Below are 16,368 nucleotides of genomic sequence, written 5' to 3'. Positions count from 1 at the left end.
ATGCTTGTGGCAATATGAGGTAAGTTTAAAATTGTGATTTACGGGCCAAAGCGTTCCAGGCAGCCACAAGAATTTGTAGTCGATTAAGAGGGCAAATTTCAGATTTGGAGTTTTGCTCCAGTTCTGCTGTTTGCAATCTCAAAGGCTGATATGTGCCGTGGTCATCGCTTCGGTGTTTTTAATCCATCACAGCCACAATTTCTCTCAAAATAATCTGCCGACGCTTTGCGGAAAGCAGGTCTTTATCTCCACCGACTCCCCATTCATGGCTTTCAGGCAGGAGACCAGCTCATCGGGGACCAGCGTTTGCTCTTGAACATCGCTGGCCAGCACTGGTCCCCACTGGTTCTCCAGGAGGGAACCGTGTCCCCCCTGGGCTGAGCCGAACGCGTGGCTTTGCCCGCTCCGGCTGTTGTTTAAGATGAGGTTGATCTTCTCCAGCAGACAGACGGGGTGCCCCCCTCCCTCCCCATCCCACAAGTGGGGAACGGGGCTCGTGTAGTCTCTGAAGAAGACGTTCATCTCCGGTTCTGGGAGGGGCACGGGGGGCTGAGTTTGGTAAATATTGGCAGCTACGTAGCCCAGTGGGTTCCCATCGGACACCTGAGGTTTGTAGTCACTGATCTGCTTGGGGGTCGTGATGCTGGCGGGCACCGTGCTCCCCAGGCGCTCCCCGTCCTTGGGGACCTCTCTGCTGGGCTTCTTTCTGGTGGCCACGTGCTTGTACTCCTCGTGCACCGGCACCTCCTCGATTTCCATAACTGTGGGGTCACTGGTGTCCAAGAACGGCTCACGGAAAGTGTTACTCGTGAAATCACTCTTTTCCTGGAAAAAAAAGACGAGTGTAGTAACAAACTGGCAAATTTTACCAACGGGTGAGCTATCATTAGAGCATCCCAAGGAAGAAATGGGGCAATGACTTGTCTTCATCTCGTTTTCCTTCCCACCTCTCTCATCCAATCCCCCCGGTCAAATAGACTGAAGCGAGGTGGACAAGAGAAGACGGGGAGCAGCTATGCCTGTCTCCATGCTTCTGCACGCACTTCAAGGGCAGCTTGAGTCAACTGTGGCCACTGAATAAAGAGTATATTGAGGCAAAGTTTAAAGACCTCAGCTAAGCTGGGCTCCCATGCACCTTGCAAATGCCTGGGAAATGATTCCTGATCAGTTCCTGGTCCCTTAGAGCTTAATCCTCTTCCCATCCGTGTTTCTCACAGCTCTGGAGCAAGCTTTAATCTAAGGGGAGACACGTGAAGAAAAGCTGGGAGATAACGGTGCAATTACCTGGAGTGACTTGACCACGTTGCTGTTTTCCATGTGGGGAAAGTCTTCAAACAGCCATTTTGGCAAGACCGACACAACGGTGGCGTTAATTCTTTCCCAAAAAGAAAAAAAACCCAAAACAACCCAAGATGTTAGTCCATTTTATCAGTCACTTATTCTTCATGCAGGATGAAACTGTCCCTTGGCGGGAGGGGCACACAAAGTGCATCCATCCTTCAAGGATGGCTTGGAAACTCCATGGTTTACCCGTACGGGTGGGTTTCCCCGTCTGAACTCTAGCTCTTCATCTTTCAGCCTTGTTCCCCCAGGTTTGATTCGTGGCGGTGCAAGCCTGGAAGCTAAATCACTCTAGGTAAATCCCTTACATAAACCTTGTCCGTATGTGAAAATGTTGCTAAACTGGGGGGTGGGGAAGGACCAAGCTATGTGTATGAACCAGAGGAGGCAAGTGTGCCCTGAACTGATGAAATCAAATACGCAGCAGTAATGAAAGTTGATTTTCCTACAGCCAAAGCTGCTGCAGAAATGAAAATCATTTGCAAGAGATTTTCATTTCGCTGAGCTTCACTGATGTTCTGGTGTGCTGCTGTGTTTCTGGGAAAACACAGAGTCCCTGCTGTTGCTGAAATGCCCATCTTTCACAATTACATCGAGAGCAGAAGAATTAGGCTGGGTTCAGGAACTGAAAGAGGCAGCCCCTCGACACCCTCTGCCCCACGTCTCCTCTCCCCTATTTCTTGTTTTGTCGGGAAGATCCAACCAGTAGCTCTGTGCCACAGAGGTCACTCGTTCCCCTGGATTTGTGTCGGGGACAGCAGTGCCCGGACTCCTGGACATCCCCATTCCAGTTAAATGGCAAACTGGGATAGACGAGCACTGGTTTGCGAGGGTGCCTAGCGAACAGCAGTCGGTGTTAAAAACCGGTATTAAGATCCTCCCCGTGGAGTTTTCCAGCTGCTCCGCTCTCCGGTCTCTGCCTCTCCCTCAGGGTCCAGGCGTGAGGGGCTTCAGCATCCCCTCCTCAGTCAAAACTGGGACTAACAAGTCCTAGGATACAACTTACCTACAGAGGTTATGTTTTTCCTCTCTTTTTCTACCCCCGCCCTTATATCTCTGTAATAATATCGTGTGTCCCTAAGGCTGGCCTTTACAGAGGAACGATTTTTTAGTTTTTTTGTTGGTCTCTGCCTTACTGCAGAGCACACAAATGTCTTTTCAGACAGGCGTCTGATTAATGGGTGAAGTTACCCTCAGTAAGAGCAGGCTGCAGGGAAAAGGACTGGTTTCTGTAGTTAATTTTCAAATACCCTGGAAGAAAAGGATGAGTTGGAAATAAGGAAAAAATTGTGGGGGAGAAAGTAATACCTTTTTCTGGCTGATTTTTTAAACATCAGAATTACAAAAACAACGGATAATATGACCATGCTGACGCCCAGTCCCAGGAAAACTCCGATGTCATCATCTGAAAAAGGACAGAGAGGAAAAAGGTCGATCGGGCGGCCCTGCTCCGCCGCCCCACCTGCCATGACGTGCGTTGATGTAAAGGGCAGATCTTTTTGCTAAAACAGCCTCCAGCCTTTCACTTGCCCTTTTGCTCCTCGATGAACGAAGCAAAACCGTTAACAAAAGCAAAACCGAAACCGCTGTCCCATCCGCGCCGTGCCGTGATCAGAGCATCGCCCCTCGCAATCGCCGTGCCCGGGCCGGGGTGGGGGGTTCAGCCAAGTAATTCGAAGAAGTGGGGTCACTGTATTTAACCATTTCCTACGCAGCCTTACCATCCAGAAACACTGAAGTGAATTCTTCAGCTTACATTGGTTTTGCTTTTGGTTTAAGTACCGCAACAGACCATAACGTAACCTTTACCAGAAGATGTGCAAACCAGAGCATAACCGAAGTTAGAAAAATGGATGGGAAACGTTTCAATGAGTCTTCGGTTCAAACTGCAAGGTCGAAACAGTCTATCACTGTTATGCTATATGTTAACATTACCTTGTATTTTCCTTGTTTTCTTATCTCCTACTTGTTGTAATGTACATTATATTATAAGTCTCATAAGAAAGCAAAACTTAAGGCATGCATTATGCGGGTGCTATTCATCCGTGAGAGCACTGCAGCCTTTCCTGCCACGTGGCTCCTGTCCCCATCAAGTGAAAAGTTGCTTTTCTGGCCCTGACCTCTCCAAAGTGTAAGGGAGCTTTCGCTTCCCCATCACTAGATGCTGTAGGCGCTGCTCGGGCTTAAACTTCCACTTCTCATTAAGGAGAAAGTCTGGCTTACCAAGTCTGAGCTACTATCTTCTTACCATGGGAGATCTCGCTGTAGGTGCTGCTCAGGAGCTGGTCCTCTGAAGGGACTTAAACAGAGAGAGGAAAAAAATGTCCATAATTTCATTTAGAGGACAGCGGGTGACACAGAAGCTATGGCTTATTTTTATTTTGTTAATATTATTTAGAAAAATAAATAATGGTATAACGAGAAAAATAAAGCCCCCTAAAGTAATTAGTAACTCCAGCTCTGGCCAGACTCTACACAATCTCCAGTTTCTCAGAGATGCGATTAAACGAGATGATGATGAACACATAACACCAATTACAAAACCCCTTCTATACACACTGCTCCCCTCAGCACCTGAAACAAGAATTTAGTCCTTCTGAGGAATTGTACCTCATTTTTCATGAGCCCCTACAGATTATTTCCCAAAGTGCCTGAACCCCAGAATTTTCTGATAAGATCTGTTTGTGTGATGGGCTGTGCGGTGAGGGAAGATCTGCAGCTAAAGAGCCTGCCATGGCAAGAGGTGTATTTTTGCTAAAATAAGCAGCAAGCTTTCTTCCCGGCCAAATTCAGCAATTCCCGTGGGATCTCTTCTCCTAAACAAATACGTGGTGCCGTTGCTGCTACAGAAAAGGGGTGAGGGTCCAGGCCAAGGGTGATCCCACCGCTGGGCTGGGTGTTGGACTGAACCTGTAGCCTGGACCAGAACCACAGCTCTGCGGTCAGGACAAGCCACCCACCGCATCTCCTCGGGGTCACCTCCTTGCACGGGGACCGGGGCCATCACCCCGGGCCAGGCTTGAGCAGCACGGCCGACCAGAGAGGGAAGGAACCACCGTGCCCTGCAGTGAGACCTCAGCTCGAGTGATCTGCTGGGGTCGGGGCCACCCTGCAAGAAAAAGGGGCTCTGCTGGGACGTGCACGGTGTGCACGCTCGCCCTCGGGAGAACGTGTCCCGCCGGAGCATCCCGGGCAGAGCATGCAGGGGGGAGACGTGCCGGGGTGGCAAGCCAGCGCTGCTGCAAGGACAAGGAAAGTAGTCGGTCCCCTTTCACTGAGGGCAGGACGAGAATCGTCGTCTTGGACTGCAGCAGTTAAAGCACGGGTCATGAAAGAGGACAACCGCTCTAGCAGCAAGGATGAGGAGCACTGGGGGTAGGTTGCCTTTTCCTGGGAATCCAAGAGCAGTTTCAGCAAACATCTGTCAGGAATGAAAGCAATACAGCTCATCTTCCCTTGGGATGGGGTAATCCTCCTTTCCACCCCTGTTCCCTATGATTCTCCTGTGTCTTTCAATGGCGGTGAATGTTGCTGATGATGTGGTTGTGGGTCCGTGTTGTGTTTGAAGAAAGGGAAATGCCCCCAAAGCGGCTGGCAACATAAAGGGCCCCTTTTGCAGAGTCATCCGTGCAAGCACAGCTCATGCTGGCAGCAGGATTTTCCCAAGACAGCAAATTGCCAATACTGGGAAATTTGGGAAGGGCAGACTCGCAAGAGCATCTTTAGAAGTACAAGGATCCCGGTGCTTTATGAACCCCCTCATTTGCACGTCTGAAAACGCCTCCGTACTCTTCAGTTGGCTGACTGCTTTAGGAAAAATCCTGCTGCTCCCCATGTTTGCCTCTGTGTCCCCGAGAGCCGGCTGTCCCAGCGGGGCAGGGACGAGAAGCCACCTCCTCTGCAGAGTGGGGCCATCGCCTGCCTGAAGGCAAACCTCTGCTCAGGGCAGCACAGGGCTGAATGCATTTCAGCAGAGGATCAGCATTAATAAGAATAGCAGCTAGCATCCTTATCTACAATCACAGAGCTTCAACTGGCTGAGACAATTAAGGATACCCAGCATAATATATCCTATATATATATATATAATATATATTATAATATCCTAAACAACATGGGCCACCTGATTTCAGCCAGTGACTTCTGCAACAGAGTTAGTAACCCGTCAGTTGAGACTGGGTCAGATGAAAATGAGTGAAAACCTTTTGGAATTCACAGCCTTTAATGAATGAAACAGCAGCAGTCAAAGGACGGAGCTTATCCAAGCCTGGTGGAGCAAGCCCCGTTCCACTTCTGTTTGGTACTTGCTTTGCAAAGACCAACGCAAACCCAAGGCCAAATGCAATTTCTTCCTCTTCAAAGGGCCAAAAAAAAAAAAAAAAAAAAAGTCCCAGAAAAGGTACTGTCTTTGATTTTGTGCATTTGAAGCATACGCGTCTCCTAGCAGAGCTCCTGGAGTTCAAGTATTTCAGTTCCCTAAGTAAGTAGAGTGCGTTTGCAGTACAAGCCCACTCAGCTGGAGTGCGCTGCAGGCACTGCAAAGCACCTCTCGAACACATGGGACTGTGGAAGGCAAGTGAGGGAGCACATTATTCTGCAGCCCGGGAATTCAGCAGTTTTGGGGGGCACATTGAACTTGTATAAATTAAGAAAAATTCATATGATTACAGTGATGCCTTACTGACGATGGACAGGCTTAATCTGCATAAAGAAGATGAAGAACGAGCTGGGGTCAAGCTGGAGGACTTTACTGTGGGTGTCAGCTGCGGGTTGTGTTGGTGCTTTGGAAGCAAACCTTGTCACAGACACGAGTTTCACTGCTGCCTCACGTTGGTACTTCCCCACATGAACCCCCAAGCTTTGTTAAAGGAGTCTGTGCGACGACTAAGGATGCAGTCTCTATTTTTAAGCATTTAACACATTTCTAAGCCATTTGCTAGTGCAAAGGTTAGAGCATCCTCCTTTTGTCATCCAGCTCTTCCCGCTTCTGCACAGACGGAGACCTGCTGCCGAGGTTTAAGCCCACTTGAGGATCAGGACCCTGGAAATTCATGTCACCAGAGCTGGGGGTGCCCAGATCCCGACCTGCCCACAGCCGAAGGCTGTCAGGGTGTCCGTGAGGATAACACGTAATAGCCAGGGCTAACAGCCGTGAACAGCCCGGGATGAACCGATCAGGAATATTTGTTTCCATTTCTTGGGAAAAAATTGAATAACTGCCCTTCTCAAAGCCCCGAGGGGTGCCAACCAGAAACACAGAGCCGGTTTGTCATAGGGAAAGTATCTGAGCGGCTTCAAATAACCCACCTAAAATGGCATCACAGCACGGGACGGTGAACTGGTGACATCCTCAGGTGTTACCGTTGCCTGCGGCTACAGCCAGCTCTGTCAGGGCACGGAGGGCACTAACAGGTCTTAATGGCCCTGACCGGCCTCACTTGGGGCCTCCACCCACACCCCCTGCCCGGGGGCTCTATTTAAGCTCAGCCCTGGGCCCTCAGCCCCTACCTGGGCTATGCTGGAGGAGCTCTGGAGGTCCAAACCCTGACCCATGGGTTGACTTCATGACTTGACCCTCAGCCTTCCCTCGTCTCCACGGACCTGCCCAGCCACCACTGGATGCAGCATCCATAAAGGCAGAGGTTTTGGCTGCGCTGTGGTGTCCACGAAGCAGGTATGGTGGTGCTGGGAGGTGTCCTCAGTGCTCAGATGGGGAGCTGTGCATGGGTTATCCTGGTTCACCTGGGTGAGGACCAGCAGCAGGATGGAACAGCTCGGGGAGCTCAGTATGCCCAGCTCTTGAGGACAACCAAAGCCAACGCACACAGTGCTGGAGACGACAACTGTCCTTACTTTCCTTTGTAAATTGGCCCATGCTCTTAATTAAAACAGTTTCCAGAACTGAAGCCTGCCTGCTTCCCACTCCAGGTAAGAAAGGGCAGGCTGCAGCTCAGCCAGTTGGTCTCTGTAAAAGTTGTTTTCTATGTTTTATCGATAACATTTTGTTGTCAAATGTGCAAAGCAGCAACCTCATCTTTCACAAAAAGGGAGAATGACTCCATTGGTGTATCTTGTGAAGTAAGATGCGGTTCTCATGTGCATTAGATCTGTGCACAGGAGCAAAGATCGACTAGAGAAGGCTTTCATGCAGATGCATTGATAAAAATCTCTGTTTTCATGTCCTGCAGCCGAGAGGTTTCCATCTAGAGCCCTGCTTTCCTCTGGTCAATGGGAGGTTTTTACATCTGCTTTCTAAAACTAAGTAATTCTATAAAACTGGCAGATGGTGGGAACATCAAGAATGAAACAGCAAGCCGAGCTCCGCAGCTCCATTGCAGCAAGCAGCAACTTCTCCACCCAACTGGGCTTACCTTGGCCGGAGCTTGGTTTGCTGACTCCATCGGGGTAAACTGCGTATACCGACACGTTGATGCGACCTCCTGTTACGGCCTCTTCTGGAAAGTAGCAAGATTTGCCTTTAAAATGTATTTGTAAGCTGCCATGAAAGCTCTAGGGCTTGTTACTGAGCAGTGAAAGTAGACGGAGGTGTGTGTGGGGGGGGTCCCCAGCTCTAAGCCCGCTGCACACCTTCCCTCCCCTGGGGAAAGCCACTGCACGAGCCGTTCCCAAAAACACACGTGGAGGAGCAAAAGCTTGGTCAGGTAACTGGCTAGGAAGAACCCAAAACACCAGAATTAATGTGGGAAGCAGGAATGGAGTGGGACGGGTCCTGAGATGTTCATGCTGCTGGGCTCAGGCTGCATCGGTAAGGACCCGCAGGCTTGTCTCTCTGGGCACGGCGGGAGGAGAGGTGCTAAGGCACCAGCCTTGGTGCATCAAGTGTTGTGCCTTCTCTCTCAGCATCCTTTAAATACACACGTGCATCTCCTGCGCTTGGACAGGCCTCCAGAGGTCTAGCGTGGCTCCCCTGCCTGCCAGCTCACTTGTCACTTCATTCTCTTTCCCTGTCCCTTCTTTCCCTTCACCTGGGGGACCGAATCCCACTGACTGCCCTCCTGTCTCCTATTGCTTCACTCCTCCTTGCTCCCTAAGGGCTCTTCATGGTCCCACTCTCCAAAAACAAGTGGGCAGGGGCTCGGTTTCAAAGGAAACTCTGCCTTTATAACATATTTTGGCTTTCTAATATCCTGATGAACTGGACCAAATAGCAAAAGGACTCCTGGAAAATCTTACCTCTGATGTACGTGCGTGTTTCCTGGTACGGGACTTTCTTCCAAAAATACTGTTCCTCTTGGCTATACCGGGCGGTGGAAACCCACTCCACTATGAACCAGAGCGGGGACCCGCCGCTACGGCGGGGGGGCTGCCAGGCCACCGAGACCCTGCTCCGGTTCTCCGGCTTGACCTCCACAGCCGCCGGCGCCGGGAATTCTGTGGAAAGAGATGGCAAGGGAGCTGTCACCCCAACCTCATCTTCGAAGAGCGGGAGACTTGGAAGGGTCAGCTAAGCCCAGGCAAAATGTGTCTTTCCTGAAAGTGTTTAAGGACTGAAGAGGGAACAAGAAATTCTAGAATGTGGTGGGGTTTTTTATATATATATGCACACAAATATTTATATATTGAAATCTATATTTATATATATAAATACAGATTTTGATATATGAATTTTTATCTATATATCTGTACTCACACACACGTATCACAAAAGCACATCTTCAGCTTTGTCATGTCTCGTCTGAAATGCTTTACCTGTCATTTCTTACAAGAAAGGCGCGTGATTCTGATAAGTATGAGAGATTAGAGAATTTTTTCCACCTTATTTCTCTTCAGTTTCTTTTTAGTCATATATTTGTCCTCAATTTGAACGGGACTTTCCCCTCCCATTGCTCACTAAAAGAGACATTTTTCAAAAATAGGAAAGTGTGGTTGTGGGGAAAACCACAACCTGTGGCGCAGGGAACCTAAGGTGGCCCAGAAAGGATTTTTTTTTTTTCTTCCCCTCCCTTTCTGTTTGCAAGGAGCCAGCTCGCAGCTGGGGCTGTCTCCCTGCCAGAGGCAGCGGGAGCTATTTTTGGGAGCACGGAGCAGAAGCGCACCCTTGCCCCGAGCCCGCTGCACAGCACGGCCCTGCCAGCCAACGCAGGCAGGACAAACTTATTTTTCAGCTTGTCGCTGCAGCCTTCAGAGGCCAAGGGCTGAGATAGGCGGCTGCGGAGCATCTCCATCTCCGGGGGACGCTGGCCTTGTCTGGAGGACGTTGTGTTCCCTTGGCAGAGCGGGCAGAGCTCCGCCGGGGCTTTTCCCTTGCTTTACAGCCATGCATGCACAAGCTAGCATTTTTCCCCTGCAATCCTGATAAAAGCCAGTCTCCGTTAAAGCTGCAATTGATGCATGCGAGATCCTACCTTCCGGCCACCGGTGTCCCGGCCGAGGGTGATGTTGGCAGGGCTGGAAGCCCCCCTGGAGTTGTAAGCAGTGACGTGGAGGGCGCGGGTTCCCGGGGGCACCAGGATGCTGCACGCCGTGCTGGAGGTGTTGCAAAGGACCAGCGCTCCCTCGGAGCTCTCGGTGGCCACGGCATAGCCCAGGATCCTCCCGCGGGCATCCCGGGGTGGCAGGGGCTGCGAACGGTGAGACAGACAGCCCCGTGGGGACGGGCGCAGGGTCCGACACTGAGCAGCCCCAGTGCGGGACAGACGTCCCCTTGGCTGGGCGACACATGGATGGATTTTGCAAGGATGAAGAGATTTTGCCCCAAGGACACCTTGGGGTCTCATCTTCTCCCCATCTCTTTGGTGAAAGGGCTCTTTAGGAAGGGCATCACCTTCCACTGCCTCTCGGCAGGGGCTGTTCTCGGGGAGGAGCAGACCGTGCAAAAATTTCACAGGAGCTGCCAAAAAAGACTTTACCTTGATCAAGACCGTCACCTCGCGGCTGCCGTTCGGGAACGCCGGGCCCAGGCGCCGCCAGACGTCGGGCGCCGCGGCGGGGGCTGCGGGAGGAAGCGTGGGATGTGGCATGAGCTCCCAAAGGGGAACCGGCCGGGCCTCCCACCCACGCACGTGGCTCCCACCCACACGCAGCCTTTGCAGAAAGCCCCGCTTGGCCGGCGGCTCCATGCGGGGCAGCGGGCTGGTTCCCATGCAGCCGGCGGCAGCGCCGAAGCCCGGCGGGCAGGCTCGCTGCTGCGCGGCTCTGCCGCTGCCGAGAGGAAACGGCCCAGACTTCAAACAGCAGACGGTGCTGCTTTTTAGGGCAAGCGCGTCCCCGACTTCCTCACTGCAACCGGGACGTAAGCGAGGGCATCGCTCCTCGGGCGTCTCGGCCCGCTGCCGGCTGAGATAACGGAGCCGGCTGTGTCTAAGCTCATCCTGGTGTTAGCAACCGGGATGCAAAGAGGGGAAGCTGACCCAAGATGACAGGTATTTCTGGCCAAGGTGGGACACCTTGGCTGATATGGCTTTTCCACCTAGGGCAAGAGGTGCTCCCTGCTGCCGGGGAGCAAGCAAGCTACCAAAGATGGATAAGCATATCCCTTCCCTCTTTCTTTATGGAAAACCATGTGCCCGCAAAGCCCCCTTGGTTTCTCTCCAGCTCCCACCATACTGCAGCAGCCTGCCAAAATCACCACGACCCGCAACCTGCCGTGGGGACATGAGATGAGTTGCCAGCTTGCGACAGTGCTCAGCCCTCGGCTGCAGCATGGGGATGGTGGCGTGGTGGCAGTGCCTCCCGGGCCACAGCATCATGCCCGATGTCTGCCAGCAGCGGTCTCCGGCAGCGCGGGGACGTGCAGGCTCCCATGCCGTGTGCATGCCACGCACGTGCCATGTGCGTGCCACACACACGCGTGTCGCTGGCTAACTCGAGCTGCCCAGCAGCCGGAGCTCGGGCCGGGTCCCCACAGAGCATCTCCAGGAGCCGAGAGGCTGCTTGGGAAAACGCAGCGAGAGCAGTGCCGAGGCTGAGCTTACCTGCTTCGGGGGTGCTGTAGAGAAAGGGGGGGCTCCAGGTGCTCCAGGGGCTGGCAGCAGAGCTGAGCCGGCACCTCACCTGAAACACGTACTGGGTATTACTCTGCAGGTCGTGCCGCGAGCGGGGCCCGGGCTGCGCCGCACCATCCCATGCCTCCACCTGCAAGGGAAGCAGGGTGCTGGGGAGGTTGGGAGCGGGACCCAGCCAGCCCCCCGCCACCGCCGCCAGCCCCCCGCACGGAGCGGGAGCACGCGGCGGTCGCTGCCTTCCTTGCCTGCATGGATGGGGACGGGGAAGGTCCTCCCCAAGCACATGGGGCTGGCTAAGCCTTGGGACACAGCCCACCCCGGGGGACTGCCTGCCAAGGGGGTCCCCATCGCTGCTGTGCCTCCCACGGTGCTCCAGCATGTGTTTTTGAGACTGGTGCTGTTGCAAGAGACGGTGCACACACAGTCCCCTCTGCTAATGCACCGGGCAAGCTGAGGGGGGGGGGGAGTGTGCAGCGAGAGCCCCCGGCCCGCTGCCACACTGGGTTTCTGACACCATGGCAATTTGGGGGGCTCTGGTGGGTGCTGGGATCCAGCCTCAGCCCCTGCCAGCACCCAGGGAGGTTTCCGACAGGGACCCGGGTGGAGCTGCCCCAAGTGTAGTTGTGTCTGCGAGTGTGCAGGGGCGGCCGACGAAGCTCGCGCGCGCCGAGCGTCCCTAGAGGCTTTTTTTGCCTTGTCCTTGCAGAGCTAGATGACGTTTGGAAATATTTTGAATTTTGCCCTTTTGCTTAAAAAGCAGAGATAACCCTGCCCGACAGGCTGCCTGCCCTCTCGGAGGCCATCAGCTATCCTGCCCCCCAAAAGGCGGGGGGGCTGCCCGCGGCCGGGGGTGCATGCCCCCCACCGGCGCCGAAGCAAAGGGGTGGGTTTTGAATGACCCCAAATGCTCCCATTGCCCGTGGGTGCTTAGGGGTCTGCAGCAGGACCAGGACCGGAGCATCTCCTAACTGGGGGTGCAGCTTGTGCACATGGGGTCTGCTTGGGGGAGGTTTTGGGGGGTCCCGGGCCATCTCACATGCCACGCCGGGGCATCCGTGGCTTTGTGTCGCTCCTCACAGCACACGTTCTCCAGCAGCGTCCGCCTCCTCCAGTGGATGGTGGTGGTGGGAGGCGATGTCTCCGTCGTCTCGGCGCCGGCGACCAGGGGTAGAGCGGGCACCACTGCGGGGAGAGCCGGGCAAGCGTGGGTCGGGGGGCTGGCACGTCACGGGGGGCTGCCCTCGCATACGTGGGCTGCGCTGCTCACGCGTGTCCCTAACGCGACATCTCAGGGCAGCGCGTAGGGCCGTGCACGCCCTGCACGCAGTGCAGCTCACGGACGGACAGACGGACGGACATACCAAGCTCCTGCAGGTTGAGGCGCTGAGGGGCTGAGCAGGCAGCGCCCAGCGAGTTGCTGGCCTGCACCCACGCCGAGTAGTGGCTCCTGCCGCGCAGCGCGCTCAGCGGCACCGGCGAGCCCGCGGGGAAGACGTCTTCCTCCTCCTCCTCCTCAGCATCCTCCTCCTTAGCATCCTCCACCGCCGCCGGCCCCACACTGGGAAGCAGAAGGCAGCCCCAGTCAGAGCCCGTCCTGGCATCATGCACCCGCTGGAAAGGCGATGCCAGCTCTCGAGGGGTCACAGCTCGCGACTGGGGCACAGCCATCTCCGAAACCTGAGTTTGTCACTCCTAAAGCGAACTAGAAAGTAATTGCCTTCGGTTCTTGACATTTCTGCAGGGCATTTGCATTTTTGCTGTAGGAAGGGAACTTAATTCTTCCTGGCTGCACGGTTCAAAGTTTGAACCCAAGCAAATTTAGGCAGGCGGTTAATCACGTCTCTTCACAAAGCCTATGTATGACAGGATTTAATGCATTTACTTTAATAATTGAGTCAGATTAACTTTTAAAGCCTGCCAGTCTTGTGTCACAGGGGCTTCGGTGTCACATGTGGCAGAAAGCATCCCGGGCTGAGTAGGAAGGGCTGTGGCACGCTGCACGGCAGCCAGCATGCTCGCTTCAGGTTCAAGCTTTTGTACCCTGCTGGAGTTTCAGTTTCGGGGTTTGGGCAGCGTTAGGTGCACACCGCTGGCTGCACCCTCTCTGCACGCCCTTCAACTTCGAGAGAGTCAATGCATCTGCAAAAAATGCATTGCTGCAATGTGTTGCAACGTGATGCAATGTTTGCTGGGCCACTAGTAGCACCGAGCACGTTAAGATCCACCCTGCAGAATTAAACCCGTGGTTTAACGTGCGGTTTGCAAGCCGGAGACCAGGAAGACGTGAGCTTTAGAAAGCGTAACTAGGGCACAGCGCCCGCTCCACAGCCGCTGGCAGCAGAGCAGCCCTCGTGTCACCCGGATTTGTGGCCGCCGTGCCCTGACCGCACCGCCGTGCCCCAGCTTTGCCGGTTACCGCGCTCCTTCCCGGCCCCATCCGGCTCGTCGCATCACCCACCCCGCAGCCCCCGTGTCCCGCGGGGCCTTACCTGCGCAGGTGGAGGGTGTAGCGGGTGTACAGGTGGGTCGACCGCCCCGAGTCCCACGTGCACGCCAGGCGCCCTGAGTGCTCGTGGATGGTGCAGGTCAGGTTGCTGGGGGGGTCCGGAGGGTCTGCGGAGGTAAGGTCAGGCAGAGCGTGCAGACACCCCCCTCCCCGAGCAGTGCCAAACCCAGGCTGCTGCAACCTCCCCCCTCTCCTGCCCCCGACCTCCTCGGTGCTGGCGGCTTAACAAAAATCACCGAAACCCCACAGCCATGGGGGGGGTTACTCACAGCCGGCCAGGACTTGGGTGCCGCACACCAGCCGGTCGCTTTCGCTGTCGGGGCAGCGGGCGAAGCAAGTGACGGTGCGGAAGGGTATCCGAAAATCGCGCAGCTGGAGCTGGACGGTGCTGCTGTTGAGGGGGTGCAGGGGAGCCTCAGCGAGGCTGTAGTTGAGGAGGATGGAGAACTTGGCCCAGGGGCAGCCGAGGGTGGAGAGGCAGTTGATGGAGATGTTGGAACCCATCCGCACCACCGGCGCGGGCTCGATCCAGACGTGCCCCGAGCACGTGATGTTTGCAACACCTGCGCCAACACCCGTCGGGTCAGGGCGGCTCCGGGTGGGTGTCCCACGGGAGGAGATGATGCCCGTGGGCTGCACCGCTCCGCACGGGCGGCTGCTTTGCCGGGATGCGGGCAGCAGCGTGGCAGGACCCCGCGGCGAGGGGCTGCCGGTGCCTCCCGGCCCCCTTGCTCCCCCCCAAGGACAGGGATAAACTCCCCTGCCTTCAGCAGCGACCTGGCACCCGGTGACTCATCCCCTCAGATCGGAAACAGCTAGTTTCATCAATTTTAGGTTTTGCTCTAATGCTTAAATGACTGCGGGGAAATAACCCCTAGTCTTGAGAGCGCTGATCCCCCGAGATTAGGGCGGCAGCCCCCGCGCAGAGGCGTGCGCGCTGCCCTTCGCTATCAGATGGATGAGGGCTCTGCACCAGCCCCAGCAAACCCGGCTCGCAATCGGTATCGGGCTCGATCTGGCCTTCCTGGAAAGGGTGCAGCTGCGCTCCGGCTTCGTCTGTGCGGAGGCAGGATCACACTGCTTGTCACGGCTGCCGAAATGCCAGCGTGCTTCAACGCAGCTGGATACAGCCCCGGTCCAAGGAAGCAAGCAGGGAGGAGAGGGTGCCGCGGGGTGTGGGAGCCCCCTGCGACGCTAACGAAGCGCTCCCCCCAAAATCCATAGCTGTAGCCCTATAATTTCCCTACTCCCACTCCGATTCCCTGGCAGGGCCAAGGTGTTTGCTCCGGTGGTCAGCAAGGGTGATGCCGTGGCGGCCATGCCACGCCGTGCCGAGCCGCGCCGCGCTGCCGCTTACCTCTGCACAGGCAGCAGAGCAGGACATGGAGCACCAAAGCCTCGCCGGACCCCGCCATGGCGTGGGTTGCGGTCGCTGCCCGCGCGTGGCATAGTCTGCGGGGAGGAAAGGTGTGAGTTGTCCCACCGGCCGCACCGCCGCCCTCGCCCCGGGGATGCTCGGGGACCGCCCCGGGGGGGGTGGCAATAGGGATGCACGGCGAGGGTTTCGCTGGGGATTTGGGGTCAGGCCGGATCGTGCCAGCAGTGGGAGCACAGGGGGACAGGCCCGCGGGCACACGGGACTCAGCATTTTGGGGTAACAGGCACCCCATCAGCAAAGCTCAGTGTCCAGCCCCAGGTGAGCAGCCCTGAGGCCACTTTCCCCAAGCTTCCACCTCTGGTGACGTTTCTCTTAGTTTTCATATCCATGAATTTTCTCCAATCCTTTCCTTATATGGACGTGCGTGCAGTTTTTGGTAACCCACAGGCTGGACAGCCTCACCTCCACCCCCGGGCAGGTGACGGGGCAAACCCTCCTGGAAACCAACTCCCAGTACATGCGGGAGGACTGGGAAGCGATGGGAGCTGCCAGCGTGGATTTACAAAAGAGAAATCCTGCTTGAGCAGCTCGAGAGCCTTCCTCGAGGAAGACTGGCACGGTGGGTGAGGGGGATGCAGGGGATGCTGCTTGTTTTCATCCTGCCCCTCTGCTCAGCCCTGGGGAGGCACATCTGGAGCGCTGGGTCCAGGGCTGGGCTCCCCCCGGAGACAAGAGAGACAGGGACCGACTGGACTGAGTCCGGCAAAGGCTGCAAAGATGCCTGAGGGTCTGGAGCACCCGAGATGTGAGGAAGGGCTGGGAGAGCTGGGGCTGTGCAGCCTGGAGAGGAGGGGGTTTGGGAGGGGGGGGGTCTGATGTCCGATGGAGGGGGTAGAGATGAGGGAGCCAGACCCATCTCAGCGCTGCCCAGGGACAGGACAGGAGGCAATGGGCTCACACTGACAATCAGGAAATTCCAGTTAAACATAAGAAAAAGCACCTTAAGGGTGACCGTGCACGGGGCCGGCTGCCCTGAGGGCTTGCCCTGCAGTCTCCATCCCTGGAGATGCTCAGACCCGACCAGACACGGTTTCGCGGGACAGAAACTTCCCCTGTTTCCGTAACATCTTTCTCACCCCCTTGCTGTGGCGGGTCCCGCCCGAGCCAAGCAATGCCTC

The 16,368-nt window shown here is 55.5% G+C and overlaps 1 protein-coding gene across 1 annotated transcript; it reads right to left on the bottom strand.

The window, feature by feature from the left end:
- Positions 1 to 204: 204 nt before the first annotated feature.
- Positions 205 to 15,227, bottom strand: IL23R (interleukin 23 receptor). The gene is made up of 15 exons (XM_050901398.1): positions 15,170 to 15,227; positions 14,082 to 14,375; positions 13,796 to 13,919; positions 13,723 to 13,729; positions 12,668 to 12,827; positions 12,343 to 12,488; positions 11,277 to 11,436; positions 10,212 to 10,294; positions 9,716 to 9,923; positions 8,536 to 8,733; positions 7,713 to 7,796; positions 3,590 to 3,640; positions 2,650 to 2,746; positions 1,285 to 1,375; positions 205 to 825 (listed from the first exon to the last, which is right to left on the bottom strand). Exons 1-15 carry the CDS (start codon positions 15,225 to 15,227, stop codon positions 205 to 207), a joined length of 2,382 nt encoding a protein of 793 aa, XP_050757355.1.
- Positions 15,228 to 16,368: the final 1,141 nt, after the last annotated feature.

Source organism: Gymnogyps californianus, chromosome 8 (genome assembly GCF_018139145.2).
Source record: "Gymnogyps californianus isolate 813 chromosome 8, ASM1813914v2, whole genome shotgun sequence".
In the NCBI taxonomy this organism is placed as follows: domain Eukaryota; kingdom Metazoa; phylum Chordata; class Aves; order Accipitriformes; family Cathartidae; genus Gymnogyps; species Gymnogyps californianus.
Note: the sequence above shows the minus strand (reverse complement) of the source record. Positions and strands in the feature narration are given on the sequence as shown.

Coding starts and splice junctions, on each gene's coding strand:
- IL23R (XM_050901398.1), bottom strand. CDS start 15,227: ATGGCGGGGTCCGGCGAGGCTTTGGTGCTCCATGTCCTGCTCTGCTGC. Junction 10,295..11,276: donor CTACAGCACCCCCGAAGCAG/GTAAGCTCAGCC, acceptor TTCCTCCCGCAG/CCCCCGCCGCGGCGCCCGAC. Junction 826..1,284: donor ACGTGGTCAAGTCACTCCAG/GTAATTGCACCG, acceptor TTTTTTTTCCAG/GAAAAGAGTGATTTCACGAG.